General features: G+C 36.4%; 1 protein-coding gene across 2 annotated transcripts in view; it reads right to left on the bottom strand.

Moving 5' to 3' along the window:
- IFT88 (intraflagellar transport 88) overlaps positions 1-18879 on the bottom strand; it is a 47219-nt gene that overhangs the window by 9991 nt on the left and 18349 nt on the right. The window contains exons 15-23 of one of the 2 annotated variants that reach the window (XM_010572631.1): positions 17292-17378; positions 16478-16664; positions 15775-15883; positions 14132-14282; positions 12854-12969; positions 11305-11357; positions 8120-8185; positions 6245-6351; positions 519-573 (exon numbers count right to left, since the gene is read on the bottom strand). In XM_010572631.1, coding sequence (XP_010570933.1) covers positions 519-573; positions 6245-6351; positions 8120-8185; positions 11305-11357; positions 12854-12969; positions 14132-14282; positions 15775-15883; positions 16478-16664; positions 17292-17378 — 931 coding nt within the window. Of the gene's footprint in view, positions 1-512; positions 574-6244; positions 6352-8119; positions 8186-11304; positions 11358-12853; positions 12970-14131; positions 14283-15774; positions 15884-16477; positions 16665-17291; positions 17379-18879 lie in introns of both variants that reach the window. The other variant, XM_010572630.1, reaches the window with a different exon arrangement.

The following is an 18879-nucleotide window of genomic DNA, read 5'->3' as shown; positions in this document are numbered from 1 at the left end:
AAAGATAGTACAGGTGTCTTCTCCTTATTACAGAGCTGGTTGCACAAAATAGCCTCTTGAACTTGTAACAAACACCTAATGTAATAGACTAGACATTGGGGACAAAATTCCCTTTCCTCCATGTTAAATAAAGACACAATGAATTCCTGTTTTTCATGGCTTACCTGTTCTGGTTTTTTTATAATATATGATTCCTTACAGTAAATACTCCGAAGTTAATGGGATAAAAATGTTTGAGTCCACAGTATTGAAAACAAGTAGAAATTTAGCTTTAGGAATACACTGAGATCTGTATATAAAGCACAAATCACAGGCCATACTGGTTGAGGTTTCATACAGCAATGAAATAATCAAAAAGTATGAAACAAAATTTGTGAAGTACTTGCATATTACTCAATGCATATTTGTATGCATTTCAGAATGTAAGCAGATTTTACAAACACTTTAAGAAAAACTATTTTCTTTAGGATCCTGACAAATCTGATATTTAAGCACAGGTATTAAATACTTACCACCACCAGCATTTCCTTCTCTCCGGCTACGTGCACTGCCATCTCTGCCAGATTTAATGCGCTGGAGAACAGTGAAAAAGGTTTCAAAAGAACAGAACACAACCCCCATTTAGTAGTATACATTAGAGATAATTATTGAAAACTCAGCTTTTATTAATAAAACGGTAGAACAACATGAAGCTAGGCTTACTATACTGTAACTAATAAATGTTTTTTCAATGCACAAAATTGTCCTTATAGTCAGTGTTAAATCCAGTGTTTACATAAAACAAGAGTTCTGTGAAATTCAAACAAAATATCTCAATAAATTACTTTTCTTCAGATAAAATTTATACAAGGAATGTGCATAAAAATAGTTCAGATGTACCTTTGTAAAGTACAGCTGAAAAAACAGGCAACATAGCCCTCCTTGCACGAGTTCAAAGTAGCCTCTGCCTATTAACGTCTTATAAATCCCACAAGCGTTTTATTATTGTAAAGATTCAAGGGGGGATGCAGGGAAATCTATAAAAAGAACTATTCACCCCATAGATCTTGAATTTTGAATACTTGGCAGAGCACTGTACTTCACAGCAAAATTTAATTTGCTGTTGAGTGTTAAATGCAAGATAAAGGTGAAGGTAAATACTTTAAAAGCTGTGTTTAAAACGTCAGCTCTCTTGCACTGAGGAAGGTACCATAAACATCTTCCAGCTGTGTTTTTTTTAGTGTTATTTGAAAACTTTAACTGTTTATCAAAGCAGTACCTCTGTATTGCATGGCAGACTTGGCTTCTCCTGGAAAAACACCAAATTTCTCATGCATATATCTTGTCAATTACAAGAAGGTACACCTCAGTGAGGGACTTTTTGACAGATGGGTACAAAAACTTGGCATTTAAAGCACTCAGCTGTTAATATAAATAACCTCTGCATCTCATTTCAAAATATTAATTCAGGATCTGATTAAAACACATGCACGCTGCCTAACCACGTATTCAGGTCACTTACTGTAGCTTCTTCACCTATTTTTCACCAGAAAAATACCATGGAGTCTGGCAAAGTTGAAATGACACAGAAAAAGTGAAAGAACTTTCAAGATTCACGCCAACAGAAAAAGGAAGAACCCTTAAATCAAAACTCACAGGAGTCAGACAGGAAAGCAGCAAGCCTAGCATGAAACCAGGAATGGTCTTGGAGCGATCCAGTCTGGGACCAGAATTTCTCATACTTTTTATTTATTTTGGGAAATCCTCAAGTCTAAAATATGTTCTCTGAATTTTGGATTAAATATCCTATTCACAGTCCAGTGAAGTAGCATATATCAGTCCTTCAGGAAGCATGTTCAGACTCTCCAAATATTGAATGACTGACAACAAGTCTGCCAGTGTAAGCTTGGCTTCTGTCTGGCAGAGGGAAGCGGTCCCTATATGATAGTGCCCTCATGGCATTTACAGCCTAGGACTTCACTCAACAATATTACACAAGTACTATAGCTTAAGCATATGACTAATTCCTGTAAAGTTCCAAGTGAGTAGTTTATAAGTCATCCCATACTAAAAGCAGACATTTAAAATAGGTCCAATGATTTCCACCCTAAAAATGCCTATTTCTCTCCCATGACTGCAAAAGACATTTAGGATGATTAGTCCAGATGTAGATGCCTGAAGGTAAAGGCAGTAAGTCCCCCCCAGTGTTTGCACCTATCATCAGTGCTTCACACCACACCCAATCAGTCCCTCATTTTCAGTCATTAAACTCACTTAACGGAAATAAATAGTAATGTGTGTATACATCAGTGCCAAGAAGGTTGCATGAACTTTTACACTGTTACCTCTCTTTTTTAAACTAAAACATGAAAAAGGAAGATTAATACAGTTTAAAAAAAAATAAAAGGAAAGAAAAAAACCAACATATGAAGGTTACAGTAAAAATCCAATGCCATAAGAGGCAGGGAGAAAAATTTCTACAGAGAATGAACCCCACAGATGTTCCTAGATTCCTGGCTGGAAGTATTTAACAACTTGTCCATATTTGAGAACTGAGTGAAGTACTCCAGAATATTTATTTTGGTATAAACTCCATGTGGATATACTTATTCTGGAAAAACAATGCCAGAACAGCAAATTTTGATAAATTTCTACAGGAAGACAAAATCTGTGTGCAGACTTTGAAATGTCGGTATATTACACTAGCATTTATCCATTTTCTCTTTACTGGGTGCAATCAAGGAATCATGGGTTAGTCTGAAATTGGGAGCAGGAATTAAACTATTATCTGGTATTGCTAACTGAAACCAGTGTTTCCATTGGAAACTTAGGTGGTGAAATATTGAAATTTGGTAATTTTAGAACTTGAAAGTATAGTTTATGACTATATGCTCATGGATGACAGAAGGAATTTCTTAGGACAAAAATACCTAGTAATTTCCAAAGCCAGATGGTAGACGTAAGACTGAAACAACCACACACTCACACACCAAGCAAGCAAACAAAAAGCCCCCCCAAAATCCCCAAACCCAAAACCAGGGGATGGGAAACCAGATGTAATACCAATAGCAAAAAAGGAACTGCAGGGCTATTGTTTGCAAGACAGCACTGATGTTGAGATTCTGTCACAGAAAGATATTGAACTTGTAATACAGGCCAGCAGCATACTAAATCACAGTGCGTTCTGTAACATCTTTCTTTTCTTAGAGTCTTTGTTCCTTTACATCTACAATGGTGTTGATTTTTAAGAAAACTGGGTCAGTGGGTTCCTTGGGGGGCAGAAAAAGTTGTTCCTTTCTTTGAGGAGACACGGAACTTAGGAGATTTCTGAGTGTGGCAGATGAGAGCCAGAAGAGGGAGATGGAAGCATGTCCCTCCATGACAAGTAGCTGCAAGTAGGAGCAGAAAGCAAAGGATCAGGCTTCAGAGGTTCCAAAGAGAATGTACTAGGAACCGCAGGGGCAGAATTTTGCTGTCTTTCAGAAACTCACCGCGCTTACTCGGGCTGGAAGCATGGGCCTACCTGCAAGGATGACATTGACAGAGCTGACTAGAAACCTGGTTTATTTCTATTGGTGGTGGTCATCGTTTTGAGCGGGCAGGGCAGGAAGCGCAGGTGTTGTTTTGTTTTGGGTTTGTTTTTTTTTTTTTTTTATCTAGTGCATTTTAGTTTTCTCTGTTAAAAGAAAATTGGTTTAGTTTAAATTACAATAAAATCAGGCTGCTTTGAATTTAAAAGCCTGTTTTCTTTTCTGGGCAACATGCTATAGGAAAATATTTAGGCAGATCTACCTTAAAGCTTTGACTAATTAGAAGAGCCATCATAGATACCTTATTCTCCCCTCTACTCTGCATCCAGATCTGGCATCCCTGATAAAAGACAGCCATGGACCTGCTGGAGCAAGTCCAGAGGAGGGCCACGAAATTGATCTGAGGGCTGGAACACCTCTTCTATGAAGAAAGGCTGAGAGAGCTGGGGTTGTTCAGCCTGGAGAAGAGAAGTGTCTGCGGATACCTTACAAGCCCTCTTTAAGTACTGAAAGCCTGCAATAAGAAGGATGGGGACAGACTTTTTTAACAAGGCCTGTAATGACAGGAGAAGGGGCAATGGTTTTAAGCTGAAAGAGGGTAGACTTACACTGGACGTAAGGAAAAAAAAAATTTATGATGAGGGTGGTGAGACACTGGAACAGGTTGCCCAGAGAAGTTGTGGATGCCCCATCCCTGGAAGTGTTCAAGGTCAGGCTGGACGGGGCTTTCAGCAACCTGACGCAGTGAAAGATGTCCCTGCCCATGGCAGGAGCATGCACTAGACAATCTTTAAAGGTCTCTTCCAACCCAAACCATTCCGATTCTGCTTTGCAAGGTTAGTTTTGTGACAGGACTCTTAAACAGGAGTATGGAAATGTAGTACACAGAGTGAGCTTTCCATGTCATGGTTGAATTACGATCACTATTAAAGTCTGAATGGTCTAAAACAACTATGCAATAACTTGTGCTACCGTGCATCTGTACTGGATTCCATTGATATCTTTGTCATTCAGGTACTACTCAATGAAGAACCTTAACACAATGTAGTCAGAATGAAAAAAACCCATAACTTAGACATAATTTCTGTGTTACTAAAATCTTAAATAACTTTGAGTATTTAATCTTTTAAATATTTTACTGGTAGCTTTTTCCCCACCAGAAAGTACAGATGTGTTCAGGAAAGCTCCCGCTTCCATCATGAAATAAACAGGAAGAGATGTGACAATTTTTATTTTATTTTATTACATATTCAAACATTAACTTTCTTAAAGGAAAAAAGTGTTTTCCTTAGAATCCTCAACATTTGCAGATCTATGGTACATAATTAACACCTTCAGTGTAAAAAATGCTGGAATTATATACAAGGAAGTCGATAACTTCTCCATCTCCAGGGACCTCTCTCTCTTTTACCAACTATAAAATAATCCAGTTTTAACTGGTTTCATCTCTAAGCTTTCCTGAGTAAAGCACTGAGGTATTGGAAGTTATTGCAAAGAACTATGTATATCACCGACATTGAACTGATATTCCCTACAAACGAAGCAAAGCCTGTTTAACACACTTCAGAGTGATCTCTTAACTATGAGTTTTGCAGAATAGGAACATTGTATCTGGTCATCTGTTTTGCTTATGGATACCATTATGGGGGAGACATGGAGGAATACTAGCTCCATTGCATTCGTGGACTACTTTTTGTCCATTCTTCAAAGTGCTTTAAATTTTACATTTACTGAAAATCCAACCCAATGTACTTCAACTAGCCCCCCCCCCAAAGTGAGGTTGTAGCATAAATTTAGAATCCTTTGATCAGTGTTTCCCTTTGTGAGTTTTGTTTTTAAAGTGTCCTAGTGTACGTGTGCATACTCAGACTCTCTGGAATTGAAGTAAAAGTGAAGTAACTATGGATGCATTTACACATTATCTGACACCAAAAGGGAGCCAGGAAGTGTTACTAGGAGCACAGTATATTAAAACTTAACATGTTCTAATGCAACTATGTAGCTTTGAAGCAATTCCCTGGAAAAGAAGAGCAAGCTTGAACACTTTGCAGCTAAACAGCACAGATAATGCTTTCCAAACAAGAAACTGATTTTAATTTTAAAATCTTACTTTATCACAGGAATAGCAAGAAAACGATGCATGCGCGTGCGTGCGCACGCACACACACACACACGCACTCCTCTGAACAGAACAGAAGTTATGATCTTATACCTTTCACAGCCCGTAGCTTTTCCATGGAAATTTTTTTTCGGTTTAAAAATTGGCACTAACATGAATAATTTACTTCTTCCTATGTAATCTGTCAATGTTGCAGCTTTGTATATAACAAAAAGGAGTTCTACTACATGGACAAATTCTTACGCTCCCCTTCTCTCCCTATAGTTGCATTATTACTTGGCTCATAAATACAATTTATATAGTCTGGCAAATAAGTAGGAAAGACGACATTCCAGAGACATTGAATTATGTGGGTGGCTCCAGCATTCCCATCACATCCACATAACCCATCTTTCACTAGTATTTAAAAATCACAGAAAATCCAGTGCTCAAAAACCATTCAGACAGATATAAGGCGGATCAGTAATTTAAAACTAAAAACCCCCAAAATGCAAAACGCAACCCTCTCTAAACCAGGAAGTTAATACACGTTTTATCTTAAAGTATCATAAACGCTGTTTTAGCTTCATCTATGTATGTAGTGATACTGTATAATCACAGAAAGAAACAAGCTTACCTGCTCTCTTATTTCTTTTAATTTTTCCACTTTCTTGAGCTTTGTCATATATTCCTGGACTTCTTTCAGCCCCATATCTGTGCAGAGACGAACTAAAAATCGGAGGCCTAATTGAAAAGCAAAATGTCGTTAAAAAAAGGCTTACAAGCAGGCCAAACTACAAATGAACCCTAACAGAACTGGACATACAGAATGGCAAACAATACAAATAACTGTGAATAGAAGGTAACTCTAGTCCAGTATCACTATGCAAGCTGTGATATTTTGCAAATAATTCAACACTTTCGTGATGCAGTGTCTATATCCATGAACAGTACAAATGCCATTTATATACATGGAAGGCGCAAGATATACTAACTCATCTGGCTCAGAAGTCTTGACATACAGAAAATATTTTGGGAACTGGAAAGCATAATAATGATACTAGGTTATTACTGAGGAGCTACTATCAACAGCATTTTGTTGAAAACAATTTTACAAATACCAAGTGCATCAGAATGGTTTGTTTGTTTTTTCTGTTGCTGTGGCTGATTTTTTTTAAAGATTAGTATTTACAGAATTAAAAAAACAACAAACCAGACAACTGTAACTGTATGATGGAACAAAAAGAACCCCTAAAAACAGTCTCCTGAGACACTATACCAAACTCTGAAAACATTGTTGCTATTCCTTTGTGTTTGTCAACATACCTTTGAAAGAACTGCCTCTGAAGCAGAAACAAGCATGGCATGACCCATTACTCTCCCAACTGCTTTCACAAATATGTTACTTTCTTTTTGTGCTAAATTAGTTTTCTGCTGGTTTAGGGAACTGAACTCAAGTCACTGAGGATCAGATAAGCATCAGAACAAGCATAAGGAAGGTGGTTGGGAGCACATCGTCAGGGAGGGATGAGTGAAGAACCATTGTTTTAGCAGCAGAAAACTTTAAAATCAGTTGAAGTGTCTTGTCTAACTCCTGCCTCCATTTTGTAATCTGTAGAAACTACATTCAGAAAAATATCAGCACTCTAAAAGGTTTACTAAATACTCTACCCCTCTGAAATGTGTGACAAATATGAACATGACATTTTGCTTATAACTTTGAGGAGTCATAATATTTAGTTTCTCTTGTACAACAGAGCTGTATGATTCCTCTTTAAAAAAGCAGTATGTTTGTTAAAGCAGAACAATATAATCTGATTTTAAAATACAGTGAATGTTCTCCCCACATAGCATTTAAAAGCTTAGGCTTGTCGGTAACAACCTTGTATTTTGGAATAGGAGGATGTTTTCACAACCAGTGACAACCCTTATTTTCTGCAGGGCTTTTTCATATAGAGTACAGGTGTGACTGATTCTGCAAAATGTCTTACTCTTCAAAGTTATGTTTCCTGTAGCTGAGTTTGAAATTCTCTATGGATTTTCCAGAGACTGGTTGACCACCTATACTTAAAAACCCAACAACAAAATCTCACCCTCTACATTCTTTTGGAAGGCCTGGCTTTGGTAAAACTTAACAATAAGATTTTCTCCTATCTAGAAATTTACAGCAGGATTTTCAGCTAGCAGGGACTAGAAGTAAAAATACATATATTTTATCGTAAGAAAGATTAAATAAGTAACGTAGTTCTAAAATTTAGGAAGTATGTATGAGAAAGAACTCAACCAATCTGCTACAGTTAATTTTCATCTCTCTTCTTCAGCATTACCCTAATATTTCTTAAATCATGCTTTAGTGTTGTCACAGACAACATGCAGCATTAGCATGAATAAAAATGTTAGTTCATGAAAATATTTTCATGTGAAAAATACTTACATCATACCATTACTAACACACATATTCAATGTAATAAAGTTTCCTTTGATAGTTGTACCACTCAATGAAACAACTTACATTCAACATTCTCCGGGAATTTTCTGTGAATGACTTTGTATTTCTCTAGAGCTTTCTGGTAGTTACCTGCAAACAAACCAAACATCTCCTATCCACATATCCAAACATAAAAAAGAATATCTGATGAGAAATCGATACAGTTTAACATCACTTCATCTTTTGAGTACATGATTTAATATTATGAAACCAAATCTGATAAAACCAAACTTAACATTCTTTAATTATTGATAGTAAAAATTAAGAGCATCTGAAAACAGTCCAAGTTACTCTGTAAATAACAGAATTAACGAAGAAGAGTTTCCTGATTTTTGCCCCTTTTTTGACCTGCCCCTAGGACCCTATTGTTCTATGGCACATCTGTTAGACAAACTGTATCAAGCATATCAGGTCTTATCAAAGGCTGCAAATGTATGGTTTGGTCAAATAGAAATGTGTAACAGCTGAGCTCTGCCTGTCCTTCCTTCCATTAGAATACTGTGTCTCTCTCCTTTGGTAGTGAGCAATTATTCTTTAAGACTTCTGCCTTCAGTTTTGGCTCAGCTTGATTATTATGGAAAGGACTGATAGACCCTGTGAATCTAAAACCTCATATCCATAAAATATCTGACAAAAATGTTTGTTGAGATACCACTATTTTTATTTTCCTAGTGCAAGGTAGAGATCAAACGGACCTGCTGCGTGTTAACACGATAAGCCGGGAATTTTGCCAAAGCATCATAAGTGATCTAAAAAGCAGCCAAAACCATTCATTGTGTTTCTTTGCTGGGAAAACAGTTAATCTATCTAGTTTTGTGTGGTGCTGATTGTTGTTAATTCACTGACTTCCCCAGGTCCTGTTCCTTTTCTCACGGTTGTATTAAATAACTGAGCAGTGAGAAAATGCAGTTATTTATTATGGAAGTCTGTTCTGCAAAGTTCTAAAGAAGAATAAAGGAGAGTGACAAAATGGGACAGCAAGAAAGAAGAGTATCATTTACATCAAGTGTCTCGAATGCATTTTAGGTGATGAAAAAACCCAGAAAGATTAGTCTCTTTCCATTTTACTTATTGGCATATTATGTTCCCAGTAAGAAAATACAGCACATAAAGACTGTCTTTGGTTTGTGTAATGCAAATACTATTTTAATATTGAAAAATTATACCTGCTGTTGAAAAGGAATGGGAATTAAGCAACTTATGTTAGATCAGAGGGTAGTATAATTACATTAAAAAAAACTTCTATCAGATCATTTATGCTGTAGTATCTTCTCTATTTTACTTATTTAACAGCACAAGGAGTGTTTCATGCATAAGTCAGTGCAGGCACACTTCCTGGACTTAAAAGAAAAGTCATGTTTTATTACATATACACAGGAAATTCATAATAAAATAATATGTAACTGAATTTTCAAACAAACTTTAGGACCAGTATTCACATCAGGCAGAAAAGTTCAAAAGAAAAAAATAATCAAAACAAATCGTGGAATCATAGAATTGTTTGGGATGGAAGGGACTTTTGAAGATCATCTAGTCCAATCCCCCTGCCATAGGCAGGGACACCTTCCACTAGACCAGGTTGCTCAAAGCCCCATCCAACCTGGCCTTGAACACTTCCAGTGATGGGGCAACCACAACTTCTCTGGGCAACGGTGGCGGTGCATTTCTTCCCCCTCTGCAGGCTAATTTATGAACTCGGGGAAGGCTCACTAGGCCTTAGCATAAGTGTAATGAGTCAGGCAGTTAAGTGACCCTTGAGTGTGCCAGGAACTCCTACACAGCTTAGACAGGGAGTTATGCTGCGCATCTCAAGGACTCCTGCTGCCTGGCAGAGGTGGGGGACGGGAGTAGAGATAGCCAGTTCTCTTCCATAACAACCTTGAGATATTCCAGTCCTCCCCTGACAATCTTGGAACATCCTGTGTCTGTGTTTTAAGTTATTCTTAGACAGTCTCGGAGCTTTCCTTCTCTGCACATGAAACAGTACCAGTGCAGCTGGGATTCCAGCAATTTGTTGATGACTAAAGTCAATCATCTCCTAAACCTATAAACAGCAGTACTAAGTGAGGCCGTTGGAGCTCTCCTGGACCGCAGCGGGCTGCGACCATCATCCCCCTCTGAGTGGGACACCTCTCAGAGCTTGCGAACTTTCCTGTTTGCAAAAATTGGAGGTCTGTTGCCAAAAGCTGACACGACCTGGGGTGATACTTTCCACTCCTTAAGGCTTGACCCTTCGCCCGTTAAGAAAGATGCTGAAGCATTTGAAGTGAATCTTTTCACTGACCTCGAGAGGAATTTTTAACAGGTATACCTCTTTTACTCTCTTTTCCTCTCTTATATGTATATCTCTTAGTAACTTTATGTATGCGCATGTACTAACCTGAATAGTCTATATTAAGTGTATTGTAGTAAGTATATTATAAGCTATTACTTTCAAATTTATACTGTTGTGAATTTTATCCAATTGTGAATGAATTTTAGGCTGCTATTATACTCATAATCCCTTTAGATATAAACCATTGACCAAGTCTGGGACTAGGAGTTGATCCAGCCACACCTAGACTCCTGACAGGAGTTTAGAAAGCAAGAGGGGTCTTCTCTGAACCTCGTGATTCAACGGGAGGGTCTCCCCTTACTTTTCCACATTCCTGATCTTTGCACAAATCACAAGAAATTAATTCTAACTTGATTTTTTCTTTGTAATATTTCTTTTTAGCCTATTACATTTTCGGTCTCTATATATGTAAGTTCAGTCTGATTCTAACTTCATTTTCCTGAGTGCATTTCATCCATGTACTAAGTAATAGAGTGAACTTTGCCATCGAATTCTGTGATGTTGCACTTTTATATAAATTTCTATTAAATCATTTTTGTATTGCTAAGACAACTGGAGGTGATTCTTTAAGCGATCTGAGCTCCCCATCTACTCCCCCCGCCCCGCCCCATGACAGCAACCTGTTCCAGTGTCTCACCACATTCATCGTAAAAAATTTCTTCCTTATGTCCAATCTAAGTCTACCCTCTTTCAGTTTAAAACTGTAGCCCCTTGTCCTGTCACTACAGGCCCTGGTAAAAAGTCTCTCTTCATCTTTCTTATAAGCCCCCTTTATGTATTCTCCAGGCTTCTCTTCTCCAGGCTGAACAACCCCAACTAATTACAAAAAATGTTACAAACCTCCAACCAATTACAAGAAAGTTACAGAACTCACCACTTCTCCTGTAGCAACTGGCAACCATCAGCTGCCACTTCACTTCTGTCGGTCTGCATATAAATAAAATAAAATTATGCACACTGCCAAGCAGTGAATAAGCAAAATAATCTGCATAGCATTGGTAAAGACCTACTACTAAAATAGTCTTTAAGTTTTTCACCTAGCATATTGCCTTCCTAGGAAGAATTTAGCTTGCTCAGTTCACACACAGTTCACCCCTGCGTCACGCTCCCGTGTTCAGGCCTTGATGGCACTCATTTGTAGTCCTGTGTTACAGGCTTTCTACTGCTTGTGATTTTGTGCACCAGACAACTAGTAGACCTGACATGTGAACCACTAATCTTTGTCTGAGGTACAGAACCATGCAATGGGGGAGAACAAAATGCTAAACAGTATTCTGAGGAAGTCCCCACCAGTAGGGTCCGAAGCATGTCCAAGGGATCCCTGCGAGGAAGCACACAACCCACATACAGCTTTGAACTCTGGCTTCTCCTCTGTGTCATCACCTTGACACCCTAGCTGCTACCTGTCCTTCTCTTTTTAGCACACAATGGTGATAGATGTGGATGAGAAAATATTTGAGATGTTTGAGCATGTACAACAAAACTGTTGGACTCTTACCTCATTCTTATCAAGATAATGTTAAAATTAGGAAATTTTCATGTCAACAGTATAAGGATGCTCTATAAGCCAAAGCACTTTTCACATGCTGCTTACAATTCAACAGTAGCAAATCCCAAAGGCACTGTGCGCTAACATTTTCAGAACAGTTTTGTACTTATTCTCTTCAGTTTTTCCCTCCAGTCACAGCACAGGCCATTTTTAACTCTAAACAATCTGTTTGCCTGGTAGCTGCCAAACAAGTTTATCAAAGACAGCTGCTTTACCTTTTTTAGTTTCAGCTGAATAAGTCTCCTCCAAACAATAAAGGCAGCCAAGTAGACACCATAATAAAGTTTATTACGCAGTTCAATATGAAAATTCTAGAGAGAATAAATTGTCAGCAGCTAGCATTAGCTGCACAACTCCTTTTAATGATAGATTTGCCATGCTGGTAAAACGTAAAATAATGAGAAACTGTTTCTCAATTCATTGTCTAATGTGTTATCTTAGTATGCAGTTTAAAATGTAATTATTGTGATTAAAACACTGAATACACTAAACAATATTAAACTAAAAAATGCTGGTCACCATTAAAATAAAGCTATAATTTAAAAATGTAATTTTACTTACAATTAGTAGCAATTTATAACCCAACATTCATCCTTATCAGCTAGCATATCTTAGACTCTATTTTTAATACCAAACACCAAAATGTCTATGTTCTATTATCTATTATTAACAGTCTCAGCCTACAGAGAAATAATTTCTCTGTATTACAGATAGATTACAATTACAAATAATAATGAAGAATGTCATATGCCAATTAATCTTAAATACTTTACAATCCACATACTTCATGTTTCATGCATGGACTGAGTGCAACATGAAGCATGGATGTCTAATCACAAAATATTTGAGTAGGCATAAAACAATAATTACTTACAGGATAAGTGCTGCTCTTTCAAAGTACTCAATGGCTTTTTCACAAAACTGGGTGTCAATGTAATAGGCTCCAAGCCATTCAATGACCTCAATGTTTGAAGGGAAATACCGGTATGACTGACAAAATAGGAAAGGTGAAAGAAACACAATTTTAGTGATAAACAACATCTTTATGTTACTTCTGGAATATCTTACTCAAGTGTTTAATTCTCCAGATGCCAAAAACGTGTAATATATGAATGGAAGTAGTGTGCTATACTAAGTAATCCTTTAAAAAAAAAAAAAGCATGCCAGGTTTTCTAATTACAGAATGCTTTTTAGAAGTTACCTGAGATGAGTCTGTCACACTTTCCACCTAGCCTTATTTGAAATATTATTTTAAATAGTTTGCAACAGCAAAAATGTTTACTTAGAACATATCTACATGTGATTAAGTTACCTAAAACATTAAACAATGCTAACTAATATGTGTACAATCCCACACTCAAATCAGCCTGCTGGAAAACTCACCTAAAAGCATTCTTTTCCATGAAATACATCTGTACGTAAATAACACTTTGGCTTTTCAAAAATTCCCACTGAAATAGGCACCAAAATTATCATCAAGCACAACTCCACTAGCATTCAGATTGCAACACAGCCTTTAGTCATCCTCACTTTACACAGATAAAAAGAACTCTCAGATTGCAGCAGAGCAACTTCCTGTCTTACTCCTGTTTCTAAAACAGAAGAATGTCTACAGACAGTACTAAAGCTGGTTTGAAATGAGAGAGGATGCCTATCTTTAGGCAACTGTGTATACATAATGTGTAGCTATACCATTAAAACATATATATAAACTTACACACATAAACACAAACACATTATAAATATATCTCCATATCCATTATACAGATATAGCTTCCAATCAATGCAGTCATGTTACACGTCTTTAAAATTATATTTAACATATCCATTTTTTATTTCACCTCAGACTATATTTTAAATTAAAATTGTTGGGGGTCAATATAAACAACCATATGAAAAATGAAAGTCTGAGGTCAAATACCACGTGGAAACACAGGCTATGTGTTTCCTTAGGATCCGACTACAAAAATTAGATTTTGTCAACTCTCTCTCCCCCAAAATATCTTTTTTTTTTTTTTTTCCCCTCCTTCTTTTTTGGATGACATTTTAAGAAGTTTAAATGAGCCAACTGTTAATTTGAATTAGGAACTTTACAGCAAAATTTTCTTCAATTATGACAAAGTGCATTGGAAAAGCAATAAAGAGCAAGTACCTCATAGTAATAATGAAAAGCTTGGGATTTATCACCTTCATTGTCATATAATTTCCCTAGCTTTGAAAGGACATGTGGATCAGTTGGTACTACACTGATCAACTGCAGGAGCCACTCTATGGCTTGATTGGGATCTTCCATGATCTCATATCTGAGTTTTCTTCAGTCAAGGACTGATGCCGATGACATTTTGATTTAGTCAAAATTCTACTACTTTACATAATGTAATCCTTATGCTGGACAGATACACCAGTCACTGTAGTATGGAGATACATTGGCTTTCCTTTTTTTTTTTTTTCCCCGCATTATTTTCATAATTTCATTCATATCAGAAAGCATTTTTGTTATGCTGAAGAAAGAGAAATATTCAGAGGCTTTGGCTGCTCTTTTACTTTAAAACATTTTGGGCTCAACAGAACTTCGGGCTTGGTTCTCCTCTCTCTGTCACTAATTTTACTTTGACTTCCTCATTTATAAGAATCAAGTGTGAGAAACAGGCAATTTATTTGTAGCCTTTACAACTTGGTTAGTTTTTTGTAATACATCATTTTGTTCTAAAGTAAGCGATTAGGTAAAACTGCTGTCCTCAAGAACAGACTTTTGCCTTCAGTGAGATTTTCTGCTGTACGTCTAAGCAGCACAGCACAGTGTACGATTCTGGTCCAGAGAACAGCGGCAGCTTTAGCTGTAATTAGGCCTGCAGTGTGCTCTCCCCTCCTCAGTCAGCCTTGAGGGCACAATGGCCCAGACCTCTGCAGCAATGCGAGCTGGAGCTACTGCCCAACATGTTTTTTCAGTTTCTGCTGCACCCTACCCTTCATGGAAAAAGCTTGTGAGTATTGGTAGAAAGCAGTTTTACATAGGAGTAGAACAGAGAAATTCTCCCCCAGATGGGAACTGGGAGTTGTAGGGCCATTTATGTTGTTGTAAAGGGGCTATACATGCAATAGAGATCACAGCCCTGTTTTATTTTTGCAGGTTACTTATTTTACTGACTAAAATATATTTTTATTACCTTCACTATTCTTAAAAGTGTAGTACAGCAACTGGAATCTGTTCTGCCTTGGGGAGGATTTTATTACAGTTTGCACATCCTCAGAAGCATTGTTAAAGAAATTCATAGTGTAGAATATCACTGGTGATGTGCAAAGCCAACCCCTCCCCTCCTCAGCTTTTCAATCTGCTGAGCTTTTGCAGTGTTGGGAGACAATTATTTTCTTACACATACACTAACTAATCTGAAAACAGCTTTCAGAACAGAACTTCACTTTCATTAACTGTATTATTTCTTCCTTAAAGGTTTTACTCAATTGTGCTTACGTCTGCCACGTTATTTTCATAATAAAATCAGCAGCATTTTAAATATTCCAGGACATAATTTAATACTGAGTGTAAATGTACTCCCTGCAATGTGAATAGTCTTAATGTGTTTCTTCACTTGCTTCACTGGAAACGTCTAAGAAGGTTTTAAGTTCTGTTCTCATTTTCAAAAACATCAGAGAATGAATCTATGCATGATCGTCCTAATTATAATGGACACTACAGTAAATTTCTAAGTCATTGCATCATGATTGAAACACATATTTCAGATTAAATGAGTTTACTAAAACCACCATCCCTTATCAAAATCCAGAAAAAGATACATGTTTGCTATCTGGTGAAGGACTTGGGCACTATTTCGAAGGATTGCATGGAGTTTCAGAAAACAATCCAAAGCTTCCTCTATTCTGTTTAACTTCTTGTATGTCAGACCTAAAAAATAAAGGTTACAGTATTAATGCAATGAGAAAAAGATTACTTCAGCATATTAACTGACAGAATAACCAGGAAAAATTAAATAGGAACATGGTACTCAGAGGCAGTGTAACTGCCTTGACATTGAGAGACTCTATTTGCAACAGCCATGCTTATAATTCTTACCCACTAGTACGACTTACCAAACTGATAACCACAAGGAACGTAAACCTAATCAAAGACCAAGAATGTATGTAATCTCACTTTTTGAACAAGATGAATGAGGGAAAGGGAGGGCTTTTAGAGGGGAATGGCTCTGATGGTTTAATAATGCTAAAACTGGTATATTTTTAGTAGATAGTAGAAATTTATCTTCAAAGTGACTTAATCATCTGCAGTTACTAGTTGATGTTGTTAACACTAGGGTGATTTTTTTTTTTTGCAGAACAGATAGGAAGTACAAATTAATACCCTGCTATAACATAAATTACTGAATAAAGTAATTATAATTAGTATACATTTCTATACAAGAAAACTGTGAAAGCCTGATTCTCAGAAACTCTAGTGTTACCTTTAGACAAAAGCTAAATCACAAAAGCACCTTTGGCTTACCAAGATTATAAAGTGCTTCAGTGCATGAGGAATCATTCCTGAGAGCTTCCTTATAAAACTCAGCTGCTTTTTCATAGTCTCCGTTTGCAAAAACAGTATTTCCTTTGTTAGTTAGAGCTGCTGGATTGTACCTATCAGAATTTACAGCTAAGTCTGCATAGTTAGTCGCTTGTGCCAGTTCATTCTCCTACATGAACAAAACAAACATTGTATTAGTCATTTGTCAATCAATTTTCTTGCAGCTGTGGCTTCTTACAGTTAATATAGTGGAATTTCAAAAGATTGAGGATTAAAAAACCAAAAAACCAAACATTCTTCAGTACTAAAATATTCCTTATGTATTTGCATGAGGCAATCATTTCTTCCAAGTTTCAGAGAACTTGAGATGTGTTTTGCCACTCTGTCCCATTCAGTCTGGAAGTTTTTTTTGTTACAACAAGGAATCCCCATACCCTAACAAACTTCATACACAAACACACCTGCCTAAGATATATACTTCACATGTTCCTGAAGTTCAGCCAGAGTCTTCAGGACCTGAGTTTTAAATGCAGTTGCTGAGCTTCTGCACAAATCGCACTGCAGGCATACTTGTGTGGCTTGGGGCTCAATCTCACTCTTCCTCCCAGCAACAGGATACAAAGGACACGCTCCAAACTTCAACTACAGCTAAGAATGGGTGTTCCAGAGTAACTCCTCTAACATACAGTTTTTTGTTGTTTACAGAGATTATTTAGACACAAAAATTGCTACAAAGATACAGAAGTTGCTACATAAACTGCAGTTCTTAACTGGTTTTGTTAAAGCAAACACTTACCAAATAATAAAGGAATGAAAGGTTTGTTGCAGCTGCACTCTTTACTCTGCTATCTTTTTTTTCAAACATTTTTAAAGTCTCCAGTGCCTAGAAGTAATTTGGAAACAACTTACTTCCCACTGAAGCAAACTTATACCAAAATTCTTTTAGAAAGCATTGATAAACTTCACAGTAACAAACAGCTAAAATTATCAACTCATATACTCACATACATGGTAATTACTAGAGCTTGTAACACATGCTTGTAAGGCCATACACACAGAAGTATATCTATATGATATATAATATTAATCTCAGTCACAAAATTTCAATAGCATTGGCTACTTATTACTTCTTCAAAATTTAGATTAGATATGGCTACCTTGAAGTATGCAGGTATATGGCAATTCTATACATACAAAACACAAGTTTATATTATTTGCTTTTAATCTAGTCAACTAATTAAAATCCTCATACCTATTTTTCCAGTTCTTTCAGTGAACACAAAAAGACTGAAATTAAAACTCTTATTAAAAAGCTAAAAAAGCACACACTATATAAAAAAATATGCAAGACAGCATAGGATTGGATTTCAACTTGCAGTTGTTTTGTGTAATAAGACGACAACACCTGTTTAAGTTTAGGAAGTACTCAAACATGAAGACTGACACCAGAAGATTTTTTATTTTTAAACTTTAACATCAAAACTAAACTTCATAAACTTCAAAATAAATAAGTTCATAGACAAAAAGTAAACAGATTTATAGCTAATAAACTATCAAAGAAACTTTGAAATAAAAAGCAGCTTTTTTTTTGCATTGACTACGTGATAAGAGTTGTAACTGCAGACTAAATTATTAAGAAAATCTGGCTTCTTTACACTAAATATTTATATTAACTACACAAACTGTTAGAATATCACAGTGAGCCCAGTTCTGTCATCTATCACAACACAGATGTTGCAACCTCAATTTAGCCATCAACATTAGGAATTCAAGAGTTTCTTGCTTCCATTACATGAAACCTATAAGCTGCTGTTTACATATCAAAGTGAATCCATGATACTGTATGTGGAATGCCAAAACAAACATAAAGGAAACAAGTTTTAATTGACTGTCATACATACTGTTTTTACAGTTACTTTACACAAAACCCATGACTGTACTAATGACATGTAAAATGACAAAGTATATATAGCTAGATGCAGTTCATTGATTTAGTCAACTACATTCCACCCAAGAACTATGAACTACTAAAGATTGTAATATTCTCCTAATAAAAGAAAATTCTCTAAAGAAATACACCAATTTCAATCAAGAAAAGCATTTCAAAAGTTCGGCTCTATATTTTGTGATCTCCAAAATGTAAGATTACAACTATGATAATTTTAAAACTACTATATAAATATGTGACTTTCTCCAAAAAGGGAATGGTCCCAAATATTTACAGATGTAACACTACTATATCTGAGGTACTCTACTCTTAAGAAAAGACTTGCTTCTTCACGGAATTAATTTTTAGAGAACTTACAGCTATATAGTTCAAAGTCACTTTCTGAAAAGCCATTTCCCATTGTAGCTGATCTGTTTACCTCTGCTTTTAGTGCAAA

This window comes from Haliaeetus leucocephalus, unplaced genomic scaffold (genome assembly GCF_000737465.1).
Source record: "Haliaeetus leucocephalus isolate CR32 unplaced genomic scaffold, Haliaeetus_leucocephalus-4.0 Scaffold351, whole genome shotgun sequence".
Taxonomy (NCBI): domain Eukaryota; kingdom Metazoa; phylum Chordata; class Aves; order Accipitriformes; family Accipitridae; genus Haliaeetus; species Haliaeetus leucocephalus.
The sequence above is the reverse complement of the archived record's forward strand: the minus strand, read 5'-3'. Positions and strand labels throughout refer to the sequence as shown.